At 40.2% G+C, this 22,885-nt stretch overlaps 1 protein-coding gene across 4 annotated transcripts in view; it reads right to left on the bottom strand.

Annotated features, from left to right (window-relative positions):
* arhgap36 (Rho GTPase activating protein 36) overlaps nucleotides 1-22,885 on the bottom strand; it is a 217,779-nt gene that overhangs the window by 65,510 nt on the left and 129,384 nt on the right. For all 4 annotated transcript variants that reach the window (XM_043704710.2, XM_043704709.2, XM_087992042.1 and 1 more), the window contains one exon: nucleotides 15,848-16,004. In XM_043704710.2, the coding sequence (XP_043560645.2) occupies nucleotides 15,848-16,004 (157 nt within the window). The remainder of the gene's footprint in view (nucleotides 1-15,847; nucleotides 16,005-22,885) is intronic.

Below are 22,885 nucleotides of genomic sequence, written 5' to 3'. Positions count from 1 at the left end.
GAATTCAATAGAAATGTAAGTATAGATAATAGAATGATATTGATTTCCAGTATATTTTCATTGTCATAATATAGGGATGTAATAGCTGGTTGCTGGAAGTCGAACAGTAAAATAATACAAGTTGTAGGGACATATAAGTATCCTTCAGATGATACATCCATAGTAAAACAAATGGGGCTTAAAACAATAACAGTGGTGCATATTGGAATGTGTTCCCATAGAACTGAGGACAAAATCTAATCAGGCTCAGAATGACAGGGGCTCTAATGAAATAGGTGGTCAAATCGAGGAAGACGGTCATCTCCATATTCAGATCATCTTGCTGCAACTTTCCTATTTTGCTGAAGCACCTGGTGAAGTCCCAATTGAATCTGTTCATTGCTGGCAAAACAGCTTGTTAATATTGTAATGCACCATGGGTTGCAATGTTACCAAGCTCACCATGCAAACTAGTTATTGGGAAAACTGGACATGGAAAGCAAAGCAGGGGGTTCTTGGTGAATTCAACTCCACCTCTATAGAATCCCTCATGTTCAATTCTTCCTCATCTTATCATGGGGTTCTGAAAAGATTTACAAGGGTGTTGCCAGGGTTGGAGGATTTGAGCTACAGGGAGAGGCTGAACAGGCTGGGGCTGTTTTCACTGGAGCATCGGAGGCTGAGGGGTGACCTTATAGATGTTTACAAAATTATGAGGGGCATGGATAGGATAAATAGGCAAAGTCTTTTCCCTGGGGTCCGGGAATCCAGAAACTAGAGGGCATAGGTTTAGAATGAGGGGGAAAGATATAAAAGAGACCTAAGGGGCAACTTTTTCATGCAGAGGGTAGTACGTGTATGAAATAAGCTGCCAGAGGATGTTGTGGAGGCTGGTACAATTGCAACATTTAAGAGGCATTTGGATGGGTATATGAATTGGAAGGGCTTGGAGGGATATGGGCCAGGTGCTGGCAGGTGAAACTAGATTGGGTTGGGATATCTGGTCAGCATGGACAGGTTGGGCTGAAGGGTCTGTTTCCATGTTGTATATCTCTATGACTCTATGTGCTGTTCCCAGAACAAATGTCGACGCAGAAGATATTGGGCTATAGACTGGCATGCCTTACGCCAGAGTTGATAAAGTGTAGCACTGGAAAGAACTCAGCAGGTCAGGCAGCATCTGAGCAGCAAGAGAGTTGACATTTTGGGATTAACCCTTCATGAGGACTGAGGCAGTTGGAAGGGACTGAGAAATAAATAAGGAGAGGAAGTGTACGGCTAGGGGAAAGGTATGTGGAATGACGATAGATGGATATAGGTTGGAGGTGATTGTGATAGGTTAGTGGGAAGTGTGGAACAGATAGATGGGAAGGAAAATGGACAGGTAGGTCAGGTTAAGAGGGCAGAGCCAAGTCGAGGGTTGGACCTGGGATGGGGTGGGGGGTGAGGGGAGATATGAAAACTGGTGAATTCTATGTTGAGGCCGTGTGGTTGTGGGCTTTCGAGGCATATGTGTTCCTCCTCCAGTTTGCTGGTGACCTTGTTTAGGTGGTGGAGGAGGTCCAGATAGACATGTCATCGGTGGAGTTGAAATGGATGGCTACAGGAAGATGGGGTTGGTTAGTGCATATGGACCAGGGATGTTCCCTGAACTGTTTTGTGAGTTTGTACTCGGTCACATTTTATCAATTCTGACTTCTCCATCATCTGTAGTCCTCACTTTCTCCTATGCCTTGCACTAGCACCATCTTTGAAAGTGGCTGTGCACCTGGACAAATGTTGGCATTCCATCATTGCCCCTCACTGTCAATATCATGGCCTTGCAGCCATAGAGCCTGTCTGCCCACAGTACATGGTTGATATTACCATTCACATTCCAATCCATTCTCTCATCCCAGTCACAGTTTACATATTATACCATATATTTCATCTGTACTTAACTACATCCCATCTGAACAATCTCTAACTCAGTGCTACTCTGTCTCTAATGCCCACTAGAAACCTACATCTTTTCATTAGACAACAGGGAATATCACACATAGGCAAGCAATCTGACAATTCCAAGTATGTATTTTATTTACAGAAAGCAAATGCAAATACAATAATCAATCGAGGCAGAAGGTCTCCCCCAGGTGGCAAACTGGATTTTGACATTATAACCAGCAATACACAATTGTCAGGTGGTTGTACAATAGTTGTGTCATGCTCACACTAGACAGCCCTTGTCCCAAGTAGCCAGCCTTATAGAGCACCTGAAACCTCAAATGCACCAGGCACACGCGAGTTCTCCAGAATGCAGGAATCATTGCTTCTGCTAATGTAGAGGGCACACATGTTCAGGGCATGGTGATAGTGATCATAATCACTTTTACATTAATGAAATAGAACTTCTTCCTATTAATTAATTCTACAGTGTAGTGATGCTGTCCTCTCAGAAGCACATGTTTGCAATTGATGGCACTCTGCACCTGGAGGAACCGAGCTATGTTCCTGTATCTTACTGCCTGAGCTGAAGGACTGACCTCGTCACAGGGCAACAAGATGAAATATTGTGCCCTTGCTCAGATGTATCAGTCAAAGTCCTCATCCATTAGTGGGTTCATGACTCAGAGATCCCATATAGGTCACCCATCACTCTCTAGAAGGAGCAAGTAGCACAGAAGTTCAGAGTAGTAGTCACCTTTACAACCATCAGGAGAGGATAGGCTCATGCCCCTGCAGCCAGTACAGATCCATAACAGTTGCCCTGGATGTGTGGTTGGAACTGAGGCTCACCTATCACCAGGAAATGAAGTCAGGGCTAGAATACTCTGCCTTGCGTGGATCCCAGGCATTCCGAGGAGCCCTCTGGCCAAGACCACTCCCTGATCTGCTGGGTCTGTACTTCATGGAGTTTAGAAGGATGAAGGGGGATGTGATTGAAACTTAATGGATGTGGAGATGTTTCCACTCATAGGAGAGACCAGAACCCAAGGGTACAGCCTCAGAGTGAAGGGATAACTCTTTAGAAATGAGATGAGGAGGAATTTCTTCAGCTAAAGGGAGACAAATCTGTAGAAAACACTGCCAGAGAGGGCTATGAAGGCCAAGTCATTGAGTGCATTTAAGACAAAGATAGATAGGTTATTGATTAGCAAGTGTATCAAGGGTTATGGGGAAAAGGCAGGAGAAAGGGGCTGAGAAATTTATCAACCATGACCGAATGGTGGAGCAGATTCACTGGGCTGAAGGCCTAATTCTTCCACTATATCTTATGGCCTTAAGCTGCTCCTAAGTTTGCTGCTGGCTATGGTCCTCCTGTGCCCACAGTAATCAACATGCCATCAGCAACAAAGCAGTGGAAAGTATCTAAACTGGGAATCGAAGGAGCAAAAGACATTGCCAGATCTCAGAACAGTCATTGGTGGCATATGCAGCACATCAGGCCTGGGCACATTTCACTACGCAGTGAGACATGCAGCAACCTGATAACAAGGGATATGTCCCATCATTGGTTCACCTTAAAGCTCAGCCTACATACAGTACTTGGCAAAGCTGTCATACCAGGTTAATGACTATGCAATTAAATTGAGGAGAAAGTGGTGCAGTAATCTGCCATGCTGCCTACCCAGACACATATCAAATGGTCAACTTATTACTGAATTGAGTATAGACTATCATAGGTCTTACATGACAGGTGATGAAGTAATGTTGTATGGCTCACACGGGACCCTCAGAAGCTGCACAGATAATGGATCTCCTGAATCAATATTGGCCTTCAATAAAGACATTGCTTCCACAATATTGAGGTGCCCAAGTTCAATTTGCAAGCACCAGTGGCATGTAATGAATTTCCTTTGACCAGCATCTACTCCTATCCACACATATAGTAAGGAGGCAATGAAATGATTAAAAATGGTGACTTCATTCATTTATTTTTCCTTGCATCCAGCAAATATGGATCCTGTGCTTTCACCAATCAAACTGACACCGACTCGACCCAACCTGAGCATTTCACATCAAGAAAATGGCAAGTGATGGCAACGAATGCAGCTCATGGTAGATGCTGTCAGCTCCAAGCCCCATCATATCGCCAGGTATACTCCCAGACCTTCCATAAACCCTTTTAGCTTGAAATACCCCAACAGCCCATTTCCATCCTCTCCCCCATTCCCTACAACTGTTCTTCCTGCTTCCAATCCTTGGCATTATATCTTTCTGATACCCTCTCTGCCTCTCTGTTTTGTACTCTGTAGTGGTCACAGTAGTGATCACTGCCTATAACCCCCCCCCATAGTCTGCCATGCCCTCTAATACTGTTCCTCATATGCTCCCCAACATACATGTTGAGGTCCCCTCCTTGTCACTGACCTTGTTCTCACCTTTGCAAATGCTTCTGCCTCAAATCCTTGACTCCCCACCCCTTTCTGGCAATGATCCCCCAGCCTCCCCTTCAGCCACTTGAACCTTCCTGAAAGACTGATGGATAGATACTGGACTCTATTTGACTCATGCATCTGACCAACTTCAACAAGCTGACTGTCCAAGCCCCCTGACTGCTGTTGTTGCAGCTGTTCCACGAGCAATATGGGATTCCCCTTACAGTTTGAACTGGCCCTGAACTGACCACTGAACACCCCTAGATTATACTGGGACAGCTCGCTTGATTACGAGCATCCCAAATGGGTGAACGGGGAAGCCCCTGGGATGTGTGTGGATGGTATCTGTGACTGACAGCAGCCTCCTTGACTGCGCTGAGGCTCGCACCCACTAATCTCTGATACGGCCATTTGGCTGAATGATCTTTCAGTTTGATTGTCATGCAAGCAGCTTGCTGTCTCGGTTGTCTATCCAGCAAGATGTCATCTCTCCAGCACACACACTGCCTTCCAAGCATTATGACAAGCAGCCTGTATACGCTAAAGAAAGCCTCAACACAGCAATATTGATAGCACCTTGGCACATTAGCCAGAGTAGGTCTAACAGTCACAGCTTGGCAAGGCATGGATGCTGCGAATGCATAATTTGGCATTAAGTAAGCCAGTAGCCCTGAGGTTTCACTTATTCCAATCCTTGAGATGGGTGCTTTTCTATGTGTGCACTGTGTCTCTCCTGCAAGCTTTCAAAGTTAGCTTCTGATATATCCAACAATGCAAGTCTATATTGTAAAAAAAGTGGCCTGCAAGTGTATCGGAGAGGTGCTATGATGGTCACAGAGGGTTGGCTCATGCTAAATGTCAATGTTTGTATTTAAGGGGAACAGTTGGCTAGTGCCTGTGAATCGTGACCTAAGCTACAGTTTGATTGAATGCAACATGGAGGTCATTCAGACCAAATGGCGAGCTGAATCCACCAGTTGCCTGCACTGTTTCTCATCTCAAGATTTCTCAAATCCAGCTTGTTCAGCACATTCGACAAGTTAAGAAGCTGAATATTAATGAGGCAAGTTGGGCTGTTAATAAAAACAGAAATAAAAAGTGCTGAAAAAACTCAGCCTGTCTGGCAGCATCTGTGTGGAGAAAATACTGTTAATGTTTCAAATCCAGTGACTCGTCTTTAGGCTACATTGAAGTGTTAATAGTGTATTTAACAAGCAAAAATCATCTTAATTGGCAAATTGCTGTTATCTAACAAGAAACTCTCCTGCCACTCGTGAAAAGCATAGAAAATGGAATGAGGTGCTCATAATACTGAGCTCAGCCTCACCAGCCTTCTTATCTGATGCTGTCACAAATCTCGCCATTGCCCAAATCTCAGATGCCTATAAAATTCCTCCTAATGAAACAACCCTTCCCGCCACCCCCTCTATTTACTATATATTCACTTTGGATGTTTAGCATAAGTTATACATTGTGCTGCAGATTTTAACATTTTATAGTAAAGTTCATTGCTTTTTGTTCAAAACAATGGAATTTTGTGGCATTATTCTCTCAACAAATTCCCCAGATCTGATAGTTTGCCCATTTTAAAAATAAATGAATCTGAGCTCTTGCCAAATTATCGCATAAATGTTGGCAGTCAAATCTGAGATTGTAATACCCATTGTGAGCAGAAATTGAATAGATGGGGAACCAAAAGTTAAGGCCTCTTAAAGAAAAGTTGAAATTTCCTAATGACAGCAAGTACCTTTTGAACTATTTATAATAGATGACATTTAGTATGCAATACAGGTGCAAAAAACTCAATAATGAAAAGCAAAGCCAGAGGTTCTGCAGGCTCATTATTTGTTAAGGATACAGTATAATATGAATTTTATCATTAAACTGGAGATTCCCACCTACCCACAGACACCAGCCCTGACCCCCACCACTGAACATAAACAGAACCGACTGCCTGGAATACAGCAGCTTTGCAGTAAAGCAGAGCGGTACAGTTTCTATGGAAAATTACTCCAATACTGCGTTACTAGTTTGCTGGTCTTCATTAATTCAGATGAAACTTATAAAAGAAGTTGAGCCTGAAAAGTCAGCGAAAGAAGCTGAAAAAGGGATTTCGACCGAGATCCAGAAGATCTGGCCTATTATCATGAGATTCCATCCTCTTACCCCACTTTCCCTGAAGACTGCAATAAATATTGGCAATTAATAGGTAAGTAATCTGCTTGTATAGAAAAACTGCTGAATATCCAGTGCATAGCTGAACTTAAAAATGTAGTTTCCAAAGGCTTTAATAATCACAGTGACCCATGCCAGGGAGATGTATTATTGGCTTCATGTTGCAATTAGGTAATTTACTTTTCTGTATTCCCTATAAATAAATTTAAAATATATTTTGCTTCCAACAAAAGTTAAAGGAAAGCAAAAAACAAATCCCTTGGAATGACCAAAATTAACAACAGGCCACTTCAGATACATTTGCAACAGACTCCTTATGTTTGCTTCTGCAGTTTAAACAGGATAAACCATGCAAGGGTCATGTCATGCAGTTCAGACGAGATTGACTCAATCAATCTCATTCAGAGGTTTTGTCATCACTGTAACCATCACTATAGATGGGCTGGGAAAGGTGTGTGGGTGGGAATCAGGGTTGTTTGGGAAGAAGAGGATGAAATTGGATAACAGGTAGTAGGCATGGGCTTGTGATTAATGCCCACCTTCATCCATAGACAGATATAATGCAGAAGTAGACAGCTCTATTAGTCAATGTTAGCAGTCGAACTTGGAGGACTTGAATGTTACAACAATGACCTAATGAAAGACCATCATTGAATATATCTGTGCATGACATTTCCTTCAAATTGAACATCAGCTTCACCGATTGCTTCATTCTATATTCTAACCTGATAGACACAACTGTAAGTAAAGTGCAACTTACCATTTCACCAAAGATCCTCAGACAGCACCTTCCAAACCCACAAACACTTCCTTTTAGAAGAACAAGGGCAGCAGATATATGGGAACATTTCTACCTTCAAGTTCTCCTCCAAGCCACTCAGTATCCTACCTTGGAAATACAGTTGCATTCCTTCACAATCGCTGGGTAAAAATCCTGGAATTCCCTTCGTAATAGCATTGTGGTTCAACTCACAACAGGTAGACTACAGCAGTTCAATAAGGCAGCTCACCACTAACTTCCCAAGGACAATTAGAGACAGGCAATGAATGCTGGCCAGCCAGCAATGCTGAGATCCCACAAAATGAATTTTAAAAAAGACACCTGCCATCCCAGTTATATTGTCTTTCACCCTCTTCTGTTGGATGGAACATATAAAAGCTTGAATGCATGCATAGAACATAGACCATAGAACATCGAACAATATAGCACAGAACGGGCCCTTCGGCCCTCAATGTTGCGCCGACCTGTGAACCATTCTCAGCTTGTTCCCGTACACTATTCCATCATCATCCATGTGCTTATCCAAGAATTGTTTAAATTTCCCTAACGTGGCTGAGTTAACTATATTGGCAGGTAGGGCATTGCATGCCCTTACCACTCTCTAAGAACCTGCCTCTAACATCTGTTTTAAATCTATCATCCCTCAATTTTTAGTTATGCCCCCTCGTACAAGCTGATGTCATCATCCTAGGAAAAAGACTTTCACCGTCTATCCAGTCTAATCTTCTGATTATCTTGCATGTCTCCATCAAATCCCCTCTTAACTTTCTTCTTTCCAATGAAAACAGATCCAAGTCTCTCAGCCTTTCCTCAGAAGACCTTCCCTCCAAACCAGGCAACATCCTGGTAAATCTCCTCTGCACCTTTTCCAATGCTTCCACATCCTTCTGGAAATATGGCAACCAGAACTGTACGCAATATTCCAAGTGTGGCCGCACTAGCGTTTTGTATAGTTGCAGTATGATATTGCGGCTCCGGAACACAATCCCTCTACCATAAAATCTAACACACTGTATGCCTCCTTAACAGCACTATCAACGTGGGTGGCAACTTTCAGGGATCTATGTACATGGATTCCAAGATCCCTCTGCACATCCACACTACCAAGTATCTTTCCATTGACCCAGTACTCTGCCTTCCTGTTATTCTTCCCAAAGTGCATCACCTTACATTTAGCTGCTTTGAACTCCATTTACCACTTCTCAGCCCAATTCTGCAGTTTATCCAAGTCCCCCTGAACCTGTAACATTCTTCCAAACTGTCCACTACTCTATCGACTTTAGTGTCATTTGCAAATTTACTAATCCATCCACCTATGCCTGCCTGTAAGTAATTTATAAAATTGACAAATAGCAGTAGTACGAAAACAGATTCTAGTGGCATGTCACTACTAATTGGACTCCAGGCTGAATATTTTCCATCAACCGCCACTCGCTGCCTTCTTACAGAAAGCCAGTTTCTAATGCAAACTGTTAAATCACCCTCAATCCCATGTCTCTGCACTTTCTCCAACAGCCTACCACGTGGAACCCTTTCGAAGGTTTTACTGAAGTCCATGTACACCATGTCACTGCCCTTCCCTCATCTCCATGCTTGGTTACCTTCTCAAAAACTCAATGAGGTTTGTGAGACACGACCTGCCCTTGACGAAACCATGTTGATTATCTGAAATCAAATTGTTCCTTGCTAGATGATTATAAATCTTATCTCTTATAATCCTTTCCAAAATCTTTCCTACAACAGAAGTAAGCCTCACTGGTCTATAATTGCCTGGGTCATCTCTACTGCCCTTCTTGAACAAGGGCACAACATTTGCAATTCTCTAGTCCTCTGGCACTAAACCTGTAGACAATGACAACTCAAATATCAAAGCCAAAAGCTCCGCCATCTCCTCCCTAGCTTCCCAGAGAATCCTTGGATAAATCCCATCTGGCCCAGGGGAATGGTCTACTTTCACTCCTTCTAGAATTGATAACACCTCTTCATAACTAACCTCGATACTTTCTAGTCTAATAACTCTAAGATTTCACTTTGGCAGCAGAGAACTCAAGCTCCAGTAGCCAGCAAATCACTTCTAACTAACTAAAAGCAAAACCTTTTTTTGATTCAGTGAGGGCCTGGCTTCACTCACCCATGATTCCCTTGCCTTACTTTAAAACAAAACATCCATGGAGAATTCAAAATTGTTTACAAACTGCCTGTCTGAAGGAGACATTTTGGCACCACTTTGACAACATCCCTATGCAAGAGAAACATGACAGAACATGTCTCTAAAAGTCATAGTTTCATCACAGCATATACAGATGGCCCAAAAGTCCCAGGATCCTCTAAACGCTGAACAAAGCCCAAGACTTTAGAACTCACTATTCCCTTTAAGCAGCAGACCAATTGTAAAACCTTGTGACTGACAAAGCAGGCCCTGGGAAGGGGAAGGAGCTAGGTCACAACATCTGTATTGTAAATAGCACATGTCAGCCAGACCAATCTCATGCTGTTGTTGCAACCCCACCCAGACATCAAATATCCCTGAGTCACAGCAATTTTGTTCACATTCTGTCTTCCTGCCAAAGGATTTTCTCTTCACTGTCTCAATGATTCCATTCTGAACACCCTCCAATGCTTCCTTGATTTGCTACAGCACCTGTCAACCACCCAATTGCTTAATCTAGTATTCCAAGGTCTTGTTTCAACACTAACTGATTGACAATGTCCAACTTCTTCTGAGCTTCCCAGACCTTTCTAAGCCCTATTTATAGCGAGTCAGCACATATCATCACTGTGTAGTTTAGATCTTTCCTCAGCTTCTCTGCTGGTGGTCTTGTCCCAGTGGTCTCTGCTGCTCTGTGTCACCACACTCTTCTTCTGAATCCCTGGTAATCTTTCTATCTCTGAACTCCCAGATACATGACTGCCATCTCTTTATCTAGTTCCTTTTCATAGGGTCAAAATTGGATATCTCGAATGCTATTTTTGCTCCACAGCAAAGCGCTCTAGATGGCCCAGATGCTTATCATTTTTAAGCATTTGAATGGAAAGGAAACCAGTCCAGAACAGAACATGCATAGCTCATGCATGCCTCATACTGTGCATGAGCTGAAAATGTGTTACTGGAAAAGCGCAGCAGGTCAGGCAGCATCCAAAAAGCTGGAGAATCGATGTTTCGGGCATGAGCCCTTCTTCAGGAATTCCTGAAGAAGAGCTCATGCCCGAAACGTCGATTCTCCTGCTCCTTGGATGCTGCCTGACCTGCTGCACTTTTCCAGCAACACATTTTCAGCTCTGATCTCCAGCATCTGCAGTCCTCACTTTCTCCTCATACTGTGCATGAGCCAAGACGCATGACCTGTTGATAATTGTAGTCCGAGACTTTCATCTGAAAATATCTCAGTGAATCACATAGGAAAGTTTCTTAGAGAGGAGGAAGAAGAGGCAGGCACAAAAAAAAACAATTGTGCGGTAAGTTATCTGATCTGGAATGCATTACCAGAGAGTGTAGTAGAAGCAGATTCAATGATAGCTTTCAAAAATATAAGGAATAAATACTTGAAAGGAAATTAAAAATTTGCAAAAATCTGTGAGGGACAGAAATTGGGAGAAGGGGAGATCCACACTACAAAACAAAGAATAGAGCACACTGGTAATTGTTTACTACATGTTAAAAAAAGAAGCCCAAGAGGTTGAAAAGGAGGTGAAGGCCCTCAGGTATTTCCACTGTGGTAAAGTGGGACATGTAAAGTCACAGTGTTAGTCATTAAAGAAAGGCACTATGGGAAAAGATGTGGTAAAAGAGGTTAAGCCAGTGGTATTAGTGAAGGTAGGAAAGGAAATTCAGGAGAGTGCACAGCCAAGACAGGGGCTGGGTATGGAATTAGTGTCTGATGTCTATAAAGGGTTTGCCTCTGTGGGTAAGGTTTACTCAGAAAGAACAGGGGAAAAAGGGAAAGAAGTTATAATTTTGAGAGATACAGGATCTAATCAGTCTCTAACAGTAAGAGATGAACGTATTTGCACTCTTTCTGACCTGTTAAACGAGAGAATGGTAATTTGTGGAATAGATGGACAGAAATGTAATGTTCCCCGATGTAAGGTCAGTTTGGAGTTTCAGCTCAAGACTGGGGAGGTAACAGTGGGAGTGATTGACAGACTGTCAGTTCCAGGAATACAGTTTGTTCTTGGGAGCAATTTAGCAGGATCCAAGGTGGGATTGACACGCCTTGCTGTGGAGAAGCCAAAGGAAGGCCAGGGAATTGAGGAGTTAAAAGAAAAATACCCTGGAATTTTTCCAGACTGTGTGGTAACCAGATCCCACCATCATATGTCACAGCATGAAGCAAAAACTAAAAGAGAAAGATGAAGGAGTTGAGGTTCAGTTAGCGGACACCCTGTTTGATTTAATGGTACAGGAACTACCTGAACAGGCAAAGGGTCAGACAGAAGTGTTTAGTCCTGAAAGGCTAATGGACCTACAACAGAAACACGAGACAATAAAAGATATATACGTTGATGCATACTCAGAAAAGGAGTCAAAATATATTCCTGAAGGTTATGATTTTAAAGATAGAATCTTAAGACAAAAATGGAGACCACAGCCAGTTAGAGCAGAGGAGAAATGGGCCGAAGTGCACCAGATTGTGTTGCCAGTAGCATACAGATGAGAAGTGTTATGGGTAGCACATGAACTACCAGTAGGAGGTCACCTAGGGGTACGGAAGATTCAGGCTAACGTTATAGAGGTGGAGGCAAATAACAAGCATTTAAGAGAAAGGAAGCTTAGAGTTGTAAATAGTTGTTGTTTAATGTTCACTTTTAAAGTTAAAGAATAAAATGATATTTTTTTCTTTAAAATAGTGGAATTCGGGAGTTCCCACTAATACTTTAACAGATCACGAGGCGAGGTGAGCTTTTCTGGTTGTTTGATTTAATTAGCAGACAGGTTCACTGCCGTGATGTAACAATATGTTCACGGAGATGTTAACTCTTTAATGTAATTAATATCACAAATATAAATAACTGTCCATGCAAGAAGAATACAGCAAACTTCCTAATCAGCCTGGGCTCCCATTTACCATATCATGAGAACACTGTTATCCAGACAAAGCTTTTGCATTAGCAAAGTACATTTCAAGAGACTCAATTGTGCCTTTTTTCCTTCCCATATCATAATATACATTGTCATGGAAATTGAGACTGAGCTTCTTTAAAAATAATGGAATTATAAAACGTATTAAACAGAAAATATTTGTTTCAGGACTGCACTAACACATGTTATCATTTAACCAAAGATTTAAAAAAATAGCCAGGAAACTTTGGCTTGGTTTCTGGGAATATCATTAGACCATGACACTCATTTAATCTGCCAAAAATAGTGTGCCTGGATGAAATTCTTTCCAGACAGCTCTGAAAATTGACCAATTTCTCCTGAGAGGCACAATAGTCTGCCCACTCATGCATACCAATCCTCACTGCAAACTGTAACACTTTAGCTATCATCTACTGCTTGAGGAGTATAGAGGGAATAGAGGCATTCCTAAGGAGGAAATCAGGAGGGCAAAAAGGCAATGAGATAGCTTTGGCAGATAAGGATAAAGAAAATCTAAAAGAGATTCAAGTATATTAAGGACAAAAGAGCAACTTTTGAGCAAGAGAGAATACAGCACCTTAAAGATCAACAGGGCTGATATTTGTGTGGAACCACAGGGGATGGGTGAGATATGAAATAAATATGTTATGTCAGTATTTACTGCAGAGAGAGACATGCAAGTGAGGGAACTTGAGGAAATTAATGGTGATATCTTGAAAACAGTACATATTACAGAAGAGGTGGTGCTGGAGTTCTTAAAACACAAAAAATAGATAAATCACCAAGATCTGATTAAGCATTTCCTAAGACATTGTGGGAAGCTAGGGACTAAATTGCAGGGACATTAGCAAAGTTTTTTTTAATCATCTAAACCCACGGGTAAGGTGTTGGAAGACTGTAGAGTGGCTAATTTTGTGCCTTTACTTAAGAAAGGCTAAAAAGAAAAGCTAGGAAACTGTAGACCAGTGAGTCTGACATCAATGGTGGGCAAGTTGTTGAAGGTATTCTGAGAGACAAGATTTACATGCATTTGGAGAGGCAAGGATTGATTAGGCATAACCAACTTTGTTTTGTGCACGGGAAATCATGTCTCACAAACTTGATTGAGATTTTTGAGGATGTGACCAAGATAGATGAGGGTAGAGTGTTAGACATTGTCTATGCGGTACTTTGTTAGGCCTTCAACCAGGTTCTGTGACTGGTTAGTAAGGTTAGGGAGAGCAAGCCAATTGCATAACAAAATTGGCTTGCTGATAGAAGACAGAGGGTGGTGGCGGAGGATTGTTTTTCAGATTGATGGCCTGTGACGGGAAGTGTTCCGTTGGGTTTGGTGCTGAGTCCACTGTTGTTCATCCTTTATATAAATGATTTGGATGAGAATATAGGAAACATGGTTAGTAATTTTGGGGATAACACGAAAATTGAAGTGGATAGTTGAAGGTGATTATCTAAGAGTACAACAGGATCTTGATTAGCTGGGTCATTGGGCCAAAGAGTGGCAGATGGAGTTTAATTCAGATAAATACGAGGAGTTGCATTTTGTTAAGACAAACTAGGGCAGGATTAGACGGTTAATGTAAGGCCCTGGGAATCTTGTTGAACTAAGAAACCTAGGAGTTCAAATATTCCTTGAAAGTGGTGTCGCTGGTGGACAGTCTTTTGGCATGTTCATCTACATTAGTCAGAGCATTGAGTGTAGGAATTGGGACCTCATGTTGTAGCTGTACAGAACATTGACAAGGCCACTTTTGGAGTACTCTGTACAGTTCTTGTCACCCTTTCATAGAAAGAATATTATTCAATTTGAAGGGTACAGGAAAAATTTGCAAGGATGTTACCAGGACTGGAGGATTTGAGTTATTAGGAGAGGCTAAATAGGCTGGGAATTTTTTCCCTGGAGCATTGGAGGTTGAATGGTGACCTTATAGAGGTTTATAAAATCATGAGTGGCATGGATAGGGTGAACTGCAAAGGACTTTCTTTTCCCTAGAGTAAGTGAGTTAAAAGCTCGAAGGCATTATTTTAAGGTGAGAGGAGAAAGATCTAAAAAGGATTTGAGGGGCAACATTTTAAACACAGAGGGTGGTGCATATACGGAAGATCTGCCAGCGGAGTTGATAGATGTAGGTACAGTTATTTGAACAGTACTTGAATAGGAAAGGTTGAGAGGGATATGGGCCAAATGCAGACAAATAGGATTAGTTTGATTTGGGAAAATCGATCACCATGGACATGCTGGACCGAAAGCTCTGTTCCCATGCTGTATGATTCTATGACGCCTCAGACTATGTGTTAACCACAGAAGAGATCAAGCTTCTGGATTTAAAGAGCATTCTAATTTAAACAAGAAACTGCATTGAGATCTGATATCTACTATATTCATTTCAAGCAGCAAATCTTTATGACTTAGTTTGCTCTAGATAAACAGCCCAGTTCCACTGGAAGTTGATAGTCTATCCTCCACAAAATGGATTTTTTGGATCTCTTGTACTTTAAATTAGGCATCACTCAAAGTTTCTCAGAAGCTATTTCAACAAAGGTTTAATGTTGTCTTTCACCTTTTTATTTGACTCCCATCCTCTCACCTAGAAGTCGTTCCAGTGTTCACGTTCTGTTACTGGTCATTTTACTGGGAGAAAATGAGGGCTGCAGATGCTGGAGATCAGAGTCAAAGAGTTTGACGCTGGAAAAGCACAGCCAGTCATGCACCATCTAACGAGCAGGAGAATCGATGTTTCGAGCATAAGGTCTTCATCAGGAATGCTCCATGGATGCTGCCTGACCGGCTGTGCTTTTCCAGCACCACACTCTTCGACTCTGGTCATTTCATTGTCAGGGATCCCTCTGATTCTATTATTTCATATACATAATTTCTCCAAATATTTCTAGCATGTCAAGTTAACTCCTTCTAAGAATTGTCCTTCTTTCAAATGATTCATTCTGTCATAAACAATCTGCACATTTAATATTTTTGCTTATAATTTATAATTTGCCTTTTATAGACACCAGATGTGCCATTATTTTATAGTCAGTGATGTACTTTACTTCTTGTCTCTGCAATGTAGTCACTACTATTGCAATACACAAAGCATGGTAACCATTTGAACATCAAATTCACAGAGCAGGCCAGGTATTTGTTTTAGGTGATGTTGATTGAGGGATAAAATATTGGCCAGAACATTGGGGATAACTCAACTCCACTTCTGCAAAGTGCTAACACAAGCTCTTCTTTGTCTATCCAAGGAAGTAAAATGAGACTCGTTTTAACATTTCATCCAAAGACTACAACCTGGACAGTACTATACTTGTTCAGTACTATACTAGAATGTGAGCTTAGAGTATTACATTCAAGTCCAGAGCAGGACTTCAATCCACAATCTACTGACTAAAGGGCACAAACACTGCTAACTGCATTTCAGCCGACACATATTCAGGGGGTCTAAACAGAAAACTGATTATTACTTGAAGTTATACCTTTAGGAACAGTAATCTGACAGCCCAGATTTTTCCCTTGAAGGTGGAAGAAGGCCACTTCCTGCAGTCTGGCACGCTCCAGTTCAGAGAGACTTTGGATAGGGACAGGCTGCAGTATGACACTTTGTCCAAACATGGTGTTCCAAGTGAAATCACCCTACAAAGAAACAAATGGTACAAGTTAACATAAAACAACACAAAACAAAAAAATACAACCATCATAATGAAATTATACACAAACCTTCAATAAAACACTGGATAAAAGCAAATTACTGCGGATGCTGGAATCTGAAACCAAAAGAGAAATACTGGAAAATCTCAGCAGGTCTGGCAGCATCTGTAAGGAGAGAAAAGAGCTAACGTTTTGAGTCTAACTGACCCTTTGTAACTGACAACTTTGACAAAGGGTCAGTTAGACTCGAAACGTCAGCTCTTTTCTCTCCTTACAGATGCTGCCAGACCTGCTGAGATTTTCCAGCATTTCTCTTTTGCCTTCAATAAAACATATTCATTGCTAACAATCTCAATTTCTCATTTGATTTTAGGAACAGGGAATTCCGTTAGAGCTTTGACATTTCTTGTTCTTGGCAACACTTGCCCTGGTACCTCAATATGTCCTAGGTATGTTATCCTTGCTTTTGTACATTCACTTTTGTCTAGATGTATCACCAAGTTTGCTAACTGCAATTTCTTAAATGTCTTCTAATTTCCTTTCATGCTGTTCCTACATGTTGTGATATGTAGTAACATCATCTGAGTAAACTACAGAGTTCAGTACTTCAGCCACCAATTAGTTCAGAAGTCTTTGGAATGTAGCTAGGTCATTTTTCTCAAACTCAAATGATATGATCTAATGTTTGGTATAATGCATTTAGTGTGAACTCTTTAACCCTTGGTGTTAATGGCACTTGTCAATACCCTTTCAACAGATTAGATTTAGCAAGAAATGAAGTACTGCAAATCTTATTAATAGGGTCTGCTAATCAAGGAATTGGGTATAAATTAGTAGTCATTTTTCCGTAATCTATACAGATTCCAGTTGATCGATTTGGTTCAGCAATCCACACTCTGGTTGAACACCAGCTGCTTTGACTACATTCAGTCAAGTGACTTACCAGCATGCATTGAATTTTTGTTTCGATCTGAGATTATGGTTTGTTAAGCCTAGAAAAGCAATGTTGTCTATCTGCATGAATCTCCGATATCTGTATCCTGTGTAAATAATGTACTAATTCCTGGTATTCTGTACAGATTTCCCTATACTTTCTAAATAGCATTATTAAATCCTCCTGCTGTTCTTCCTCGAAATATGAGAACAGGATCAACTTAAATAAACTAAACCCTGTAGATTAATTTGGAGAATCTCTGGTAGCTCCTAGTAAGAAATCTAATCCTTTGTCCCAAACGTAAGAACTTTTATGATATTTAATCATGGTTTTGAATATCTGTTGGTATCTCTCCAAAGCTCCTTGTGTTTATGGATAACATGCATTTCACTTCAATTATTTTTCACCCAAACTGGTGATGTACTGAAAAAGTAAGTTAGAACCTTGATCAGATCGCATTTCAATTTGTAGGCCATAATGAATAATGACTATATTCTTTTCCATACTTCCTTAGCCTTAATGATTCTGGAAATTGGGTTGTCAAACCTATAATTGTAAGAATATATTGGTGGCCTGCTTTCCTTTGTGTAATGGTCCTATACAATCTATTAACTCTTGACTGGTCTTTCAAGAAGTGATGTGAGTATCAAAGATTCTGATTTAAAAACATGTTGAGATTTTTCTATTTCCTGACAGGTAAGGCACATTTTACAGAGTTGTACTTGTACATTCTTGACCACGTAAAATACTTGTTTGCCAATATTTGTGTTTCCATATTCCTATGTTTCTTGCCCAGGAATTTCATATGCCACTCAATTTTTCAATTATTAACACTATCTGATGAATGACCATCTATTCTTCCTCTGCAGGTCTGTGAGGGTGTCTCCACTTTCTCATCTTTTAATATAATAACACTCCTGAAATCCTTCAACCTCAGCTTCAGTGTGAACTGTCTGTTATGTCTGATTTTACTTCAGATCAACTTTATGAGCCACAATCCATGAAGCTATGCCAAACATTCCTTTTGAATTTTTTTTCATTCTTATCTAACTATTGCTTCTGGTATTAATTTGACCTCCCATGATGAACTTTGTCTAAGCCATTGCTCTGGTCACTACTCACAATGGAAAAACATCTGGAACCTATACTTGCAACTTTTCCATCTACTTAGATTTTCAAAGATAATTACATTATTAAATTACTAGAAATTTTGCAGTTTAAAGTTGATCCTATGTAATGTTAGTTTGCTGAAACTGACAACAATAAATCTTGCCTATCACAACAAATTGGATGAAGAGATTAAATAAAAAACAAAACCGCACATTTGATGGAATGAGGTAAAATCACTGAAACCTTCAGGTTTCGGAGCAGATTGGTCAGACTTCTTGTCAGACCTTCTGTTTTAGGAGAGGTTGCCAGTGGTGAAAATGGACCAAGCACAGACTGTTACTATCAGAGTTTGTGCCAATAAGACGCATAATTCTATTTCAACACAGAACTCATTAAACTTGGAACTGTTGCTGCTGTGGCTGCAGTCGAAGGTGAAGGAAGGAGATAGATTGGTCATCTATCAAAGAGGAGAATATCAGAAGGCAGATTGACCATGTGAACATCTGAATCTTGGGGAAATCAAACAACCAGGGCATAGTGTTGAATCACATATCAGAATTTGATTGGACTGTGCACGTGACACAATTGGCTGTTAATAAAGGAATAATTACTTGGGTACATGATTCCCAGAGTAAACCTTCAAACCAGATGCAGAGTAGGTATCTGGTCGAAGTAACCTTGCATTAGGTAGGGAAGAAGAGGGTTCTTAAACAGAGATTGGGTTGTTAAGAAGAGATAAAAGGAAATACTAATAATAACTCAGTGGTACAGAAGGAGTTGGGTATCCCAGTACATGAATCACAAAGCTGATATACAGTACTAATGATAAGAAAAACAAATGGATTGCTGGCTTGATTGCAAAGGGAATGGAACATAAAGATTAGCGAAATCTTATTACACTTGTAAAGACCTTACTGACACTACATCTAGAATACAGTTTAGAGTTTTAGTCTCTTGATTTGAAAAAGGAATATAATTGGATTAAAATCAGTCCAGAGAAGATTCACCCAACTCACTCTTGGATGAAGGGTCTGTCTTATGAAGAAATATTAAACAGACTGGAATTATGCCATCTACAGTTTAGAGGAATGAAAGGTGATCCAATTGAAACATACAAGATCCTGAGGAGACTTGACAGGGTGAATAGCAGGATAATGTGTCCTCTTGTGATGAAACTAGAATTAAAGGATGCAGTTTGATAATAGGGGTCTTCCTTTTAAAGAAGGAGAAGTTTTCTTTACTCTCAGAGTTGATTAGTCTGATTGATTTCTATTCACAGGAAATAATGAATGCTTGATTATTAAATATATTCAATGATGAGATCGATAGATTTGAGATGAACAGGACAGTCAAGGATTACAGGGAACAGACAGGAAGCTGAGAATGAGACTGCAAGCAGATAAGTTGTGATCATGTTGAAAAACAGAGCAGGGTCAAAAGAACCAAATAGCCAACTCCTGTTTCAAAGTCCTATTTTCCTGTATTGAAAATAACTTGCACCCATCCAATAGAATGAGATGAAGGAAGGTGAAAGCAGTGGTGCATCAATATAAACCAAATGGACTAAATGGTATATTGCTGTGTTGCAATCAAGTTATCTTCTATATTGTCTCATTGACCTTGTTATCCCTTTGGTTAAAATCACTGAAAACACAATCTCTGATGATTCCTAGAAATCACACTCTACCAAATTTCTTCTACCTATTCACTCCCACTTATTTCCATCCATGGAAAATTAACCTCTGTTTTCAGTCTCTTACCACAGCTCTTCCAATTTTCTAACTATCTAGCCTTTGGCCTATAAATTATCATTACCTTAATGTAGATACTGATTTGCTAACCAAAGTTTTACTCTCCAACATTTTTGATGGCAATTAAAATCTTGAAATTCTCTCACTGTTGATGCATCTCCTGATATAAGTCTCCAATTTTCACAGAATCACAGAGTTGGTACAGCACAGAAAAGAGTCACTGGGGCTGTCATGTCTGCACCAACTCTTCAAATGAGCAATTCACTGAACACCATTTATGACGCCTAACTGACCTCTTGTCAGTTTTATTTCTTTTGCCAATTAGTTTGATTCTAATTTATTTGGCTTAGATTCAGTTTTTTTTTTCAAACATTCTTTCATAGGATCAGGGTGTAGCATTTGTTGTCCATATGTAACTTCTCTTGAACTGAATAACTTAATAGTCCATTTTATAGGTATTTCAGAGTCAACTGTGTGTCTGGTTTCAGATGTAGGCCAGAATGGTTGAAGGTAATATTTTTCCTTCTCTAAAGAATACTAATAAACCAAATGGGTATTTTAAATTAATCAGTAATGGTTTCATGATCACCAATACTAGCTTTCAATTCCAGATATTTTCTTAGTTGAAATTTAATTCCTTCAGTTTTTCTGGTAGGAACCCATGGTCTCAGATAAAGTTTGTCATCCTCTAGATTATCAGGAAAATTATCACAATATCACAGTCCCTTCCTCCCTACTCCATTAAAGTTGGCTTTCCCCTAGTTAGTTATTCTTACTCTAGATGTTTCTTTTTATTTTTCTGAGCAAATTAATCCTTAGAATATAACAATCACTGTCCCCTGTATGATATCCTACTGATATTTAATCCATTTGGCCCAGATCATTCCCAAGAAGCAGCACTTGCCATGTGTCCTCTCTTGTTGACTTGGAAACACACTGCTACAGAAAATTGTCTGGAACACAATCGCTTAACCTCTATGTCTTTTACAGTTCTACTCTGCTAGTTTATACTAAGACTATTAAAGTTGCCCATTTTAACTACTCTATAATTCTTACACGTGACAGATTTTCCTTACAAATTTATAGAGGAAAGAATATGCAAGGAAATTACAGAGCGTTGCTGATTTACACATCTTTTCCAGACAATTAATCATCCTTCACTAAATCTGGTGAGACAACATAGTGTTGAGTGCTGATCTCAAGTGCTAAAGCTGCCTGATATGCAAAGATTATCCAGGAATGCAATAATAATGCCAAACTGCTCTTCTCACTGTAAGCCTTCCACCCTTTCCTACTTCTTCTGTTCTCACCTTCACCAATCATTGCAAGGAGTTCATGAACTCTTCTTACAAAGATAAAGACCATTGTTCTGCTGTCTCTGCTGCTCTCCTCCCTTCTTAGATCACTGGGTCTCAGTGTTCTTTCTTGCAGAGCTAAATTTGCATTTTTCTCAAGTTCCTTTCCTGATTCTCTTATGCTCTCAATGAGCTCTTCTTATCAAATTGAGACCCAACTCTTCCACTCTAGAACCTATTAGCATTAAATTGCCAATTGCTTAACTCCCCTTTCATGCTCCAATATTAGGTTATATTATTAACTTCTGTCTCATCAGATATTATTCTCCTCTCCTTAAAATCTGCTTTCATCCCTCTGCTCAAAAAGTCTCGATCTCTTGGTTTTGATAAACTAACACTCCATCTCCCTTCTTTCCTGGGGCTTCATGTTTGAGTCCCACCTAACACTGAAGTATTCCTTATTAAATCAAAACAATATCCTTTCTGGCTGTGGAAACAGCAATGTATCTCTCCTAGTCCTTCTCAACAAGACTGCATCCTTTGACATACTGAAAACTATGTTCTCTTCTAATACCTCTCCACTGTCACCCAGTTGGTGAGGTAGCATTACTCTGTGCATTCTTATCTATCCAGTGATAGCCAGAGAATTTAACCTGCTATGAATTCTCTTCCCACTCCTGTACCACTAACACCAGTATCCTCAAAAATCTATCCTTGGATCTGTTGTAATCTCATTTCCATTCTGATGTCACCTGAAAACACTACTATTTTTCATAAAAGTTATGATATCAAACTCGGTCTCATCAATTCTTTCATGAACCCTTCACTATATCTAAACTGTAATGTTATTTGCCTGAAACTCAGGACAAGGTGAGCAGAAATTAACTTTTTGTCAGTGCAGACGTGATGGGCTGAAAGGGCTTATTCTGTGTTGCAGATTCTATGAAAGATAGAAGTTGTTTACTTAAGTACCCACCACAGACTGCACTCCTTCTCCGGCAACTGTCTAAAATTGAACCATACTGTTTGCCATTTTGGAGCTATATTCAAACTCAAGGGTCTGTTTCCATGCTGTACATCTCTGTGACTCTATGACTCTATGAATATAGTGTCTTTTCTTGTTTAATAAAGCTTGTATAAAGCACTTTGGACATGTTATTATTTTAAAAGATACCACATAAACACAAGTTGTTGTTGTAAATTCTATCATATAATCATATTGTTCTAATCATGATTAAAACAGCACTTGAATGGTACACTGCATGGAAACAAATAAGACAGTCATTCACTCAAGTTGAAAACAGACCAACATTAAGCACAGAGCTTGCATATTATATTTTATATCTCAACACATCTTTCCATTCATGATGAGGTACATTTGGGCACATCTTAAATTGCTGTCAGTCACTACCATTGACGAGGATTATAATGTAATAGCGTCATGAAACAAAGTCAGAATAGAAGCAGCAGTGATCAAACAGGAGTACATAGCTGCACAGTTAACACTGTATGTATATCATCTTATCTATTAGTAAATAATTCACTTTCTTTTTATGAATGGTCAGCCCAGATATTTTATGTTGTGGTCAACACAGGTTCAGCAATGGCATGTCCACCAGTGAGTAGTCATCTGTCCTTAGTCATCAACCATGGTATCAGAATAATAAGGACCACTGTCTAAAGGGAGCATCAATGAAAATCCCATCTAAGACAAGGAGAAGACCACCTAATTCTGCAATGCTGATCATCAGTCAACAGGATCTTTGACGCAGCTGG

This window comes from Chiloscyllium plagiosum, unplaced genomic scaffold (genome assembly GCF_037043375.1).
Source record: "Chiloscyllium plagiosum isolate Xiang-an unplaced genomic scaffold, Cpla_swu_hap1 HiC_scaffold_11, whole genome shotgun sequence".
Taxonomy (NCBI): Eukaryota; Metazoa; Chordata; class Chondrichthyes; order Orectolobiformes; family Hemiscylliidae; genus Chiloscyllium; species Chiloscyllium plagiosum.
Note: the sequence above shows the minus strand (reverse complement) of the source record. Positions and strands in the feature narration are given on the sequence as shown.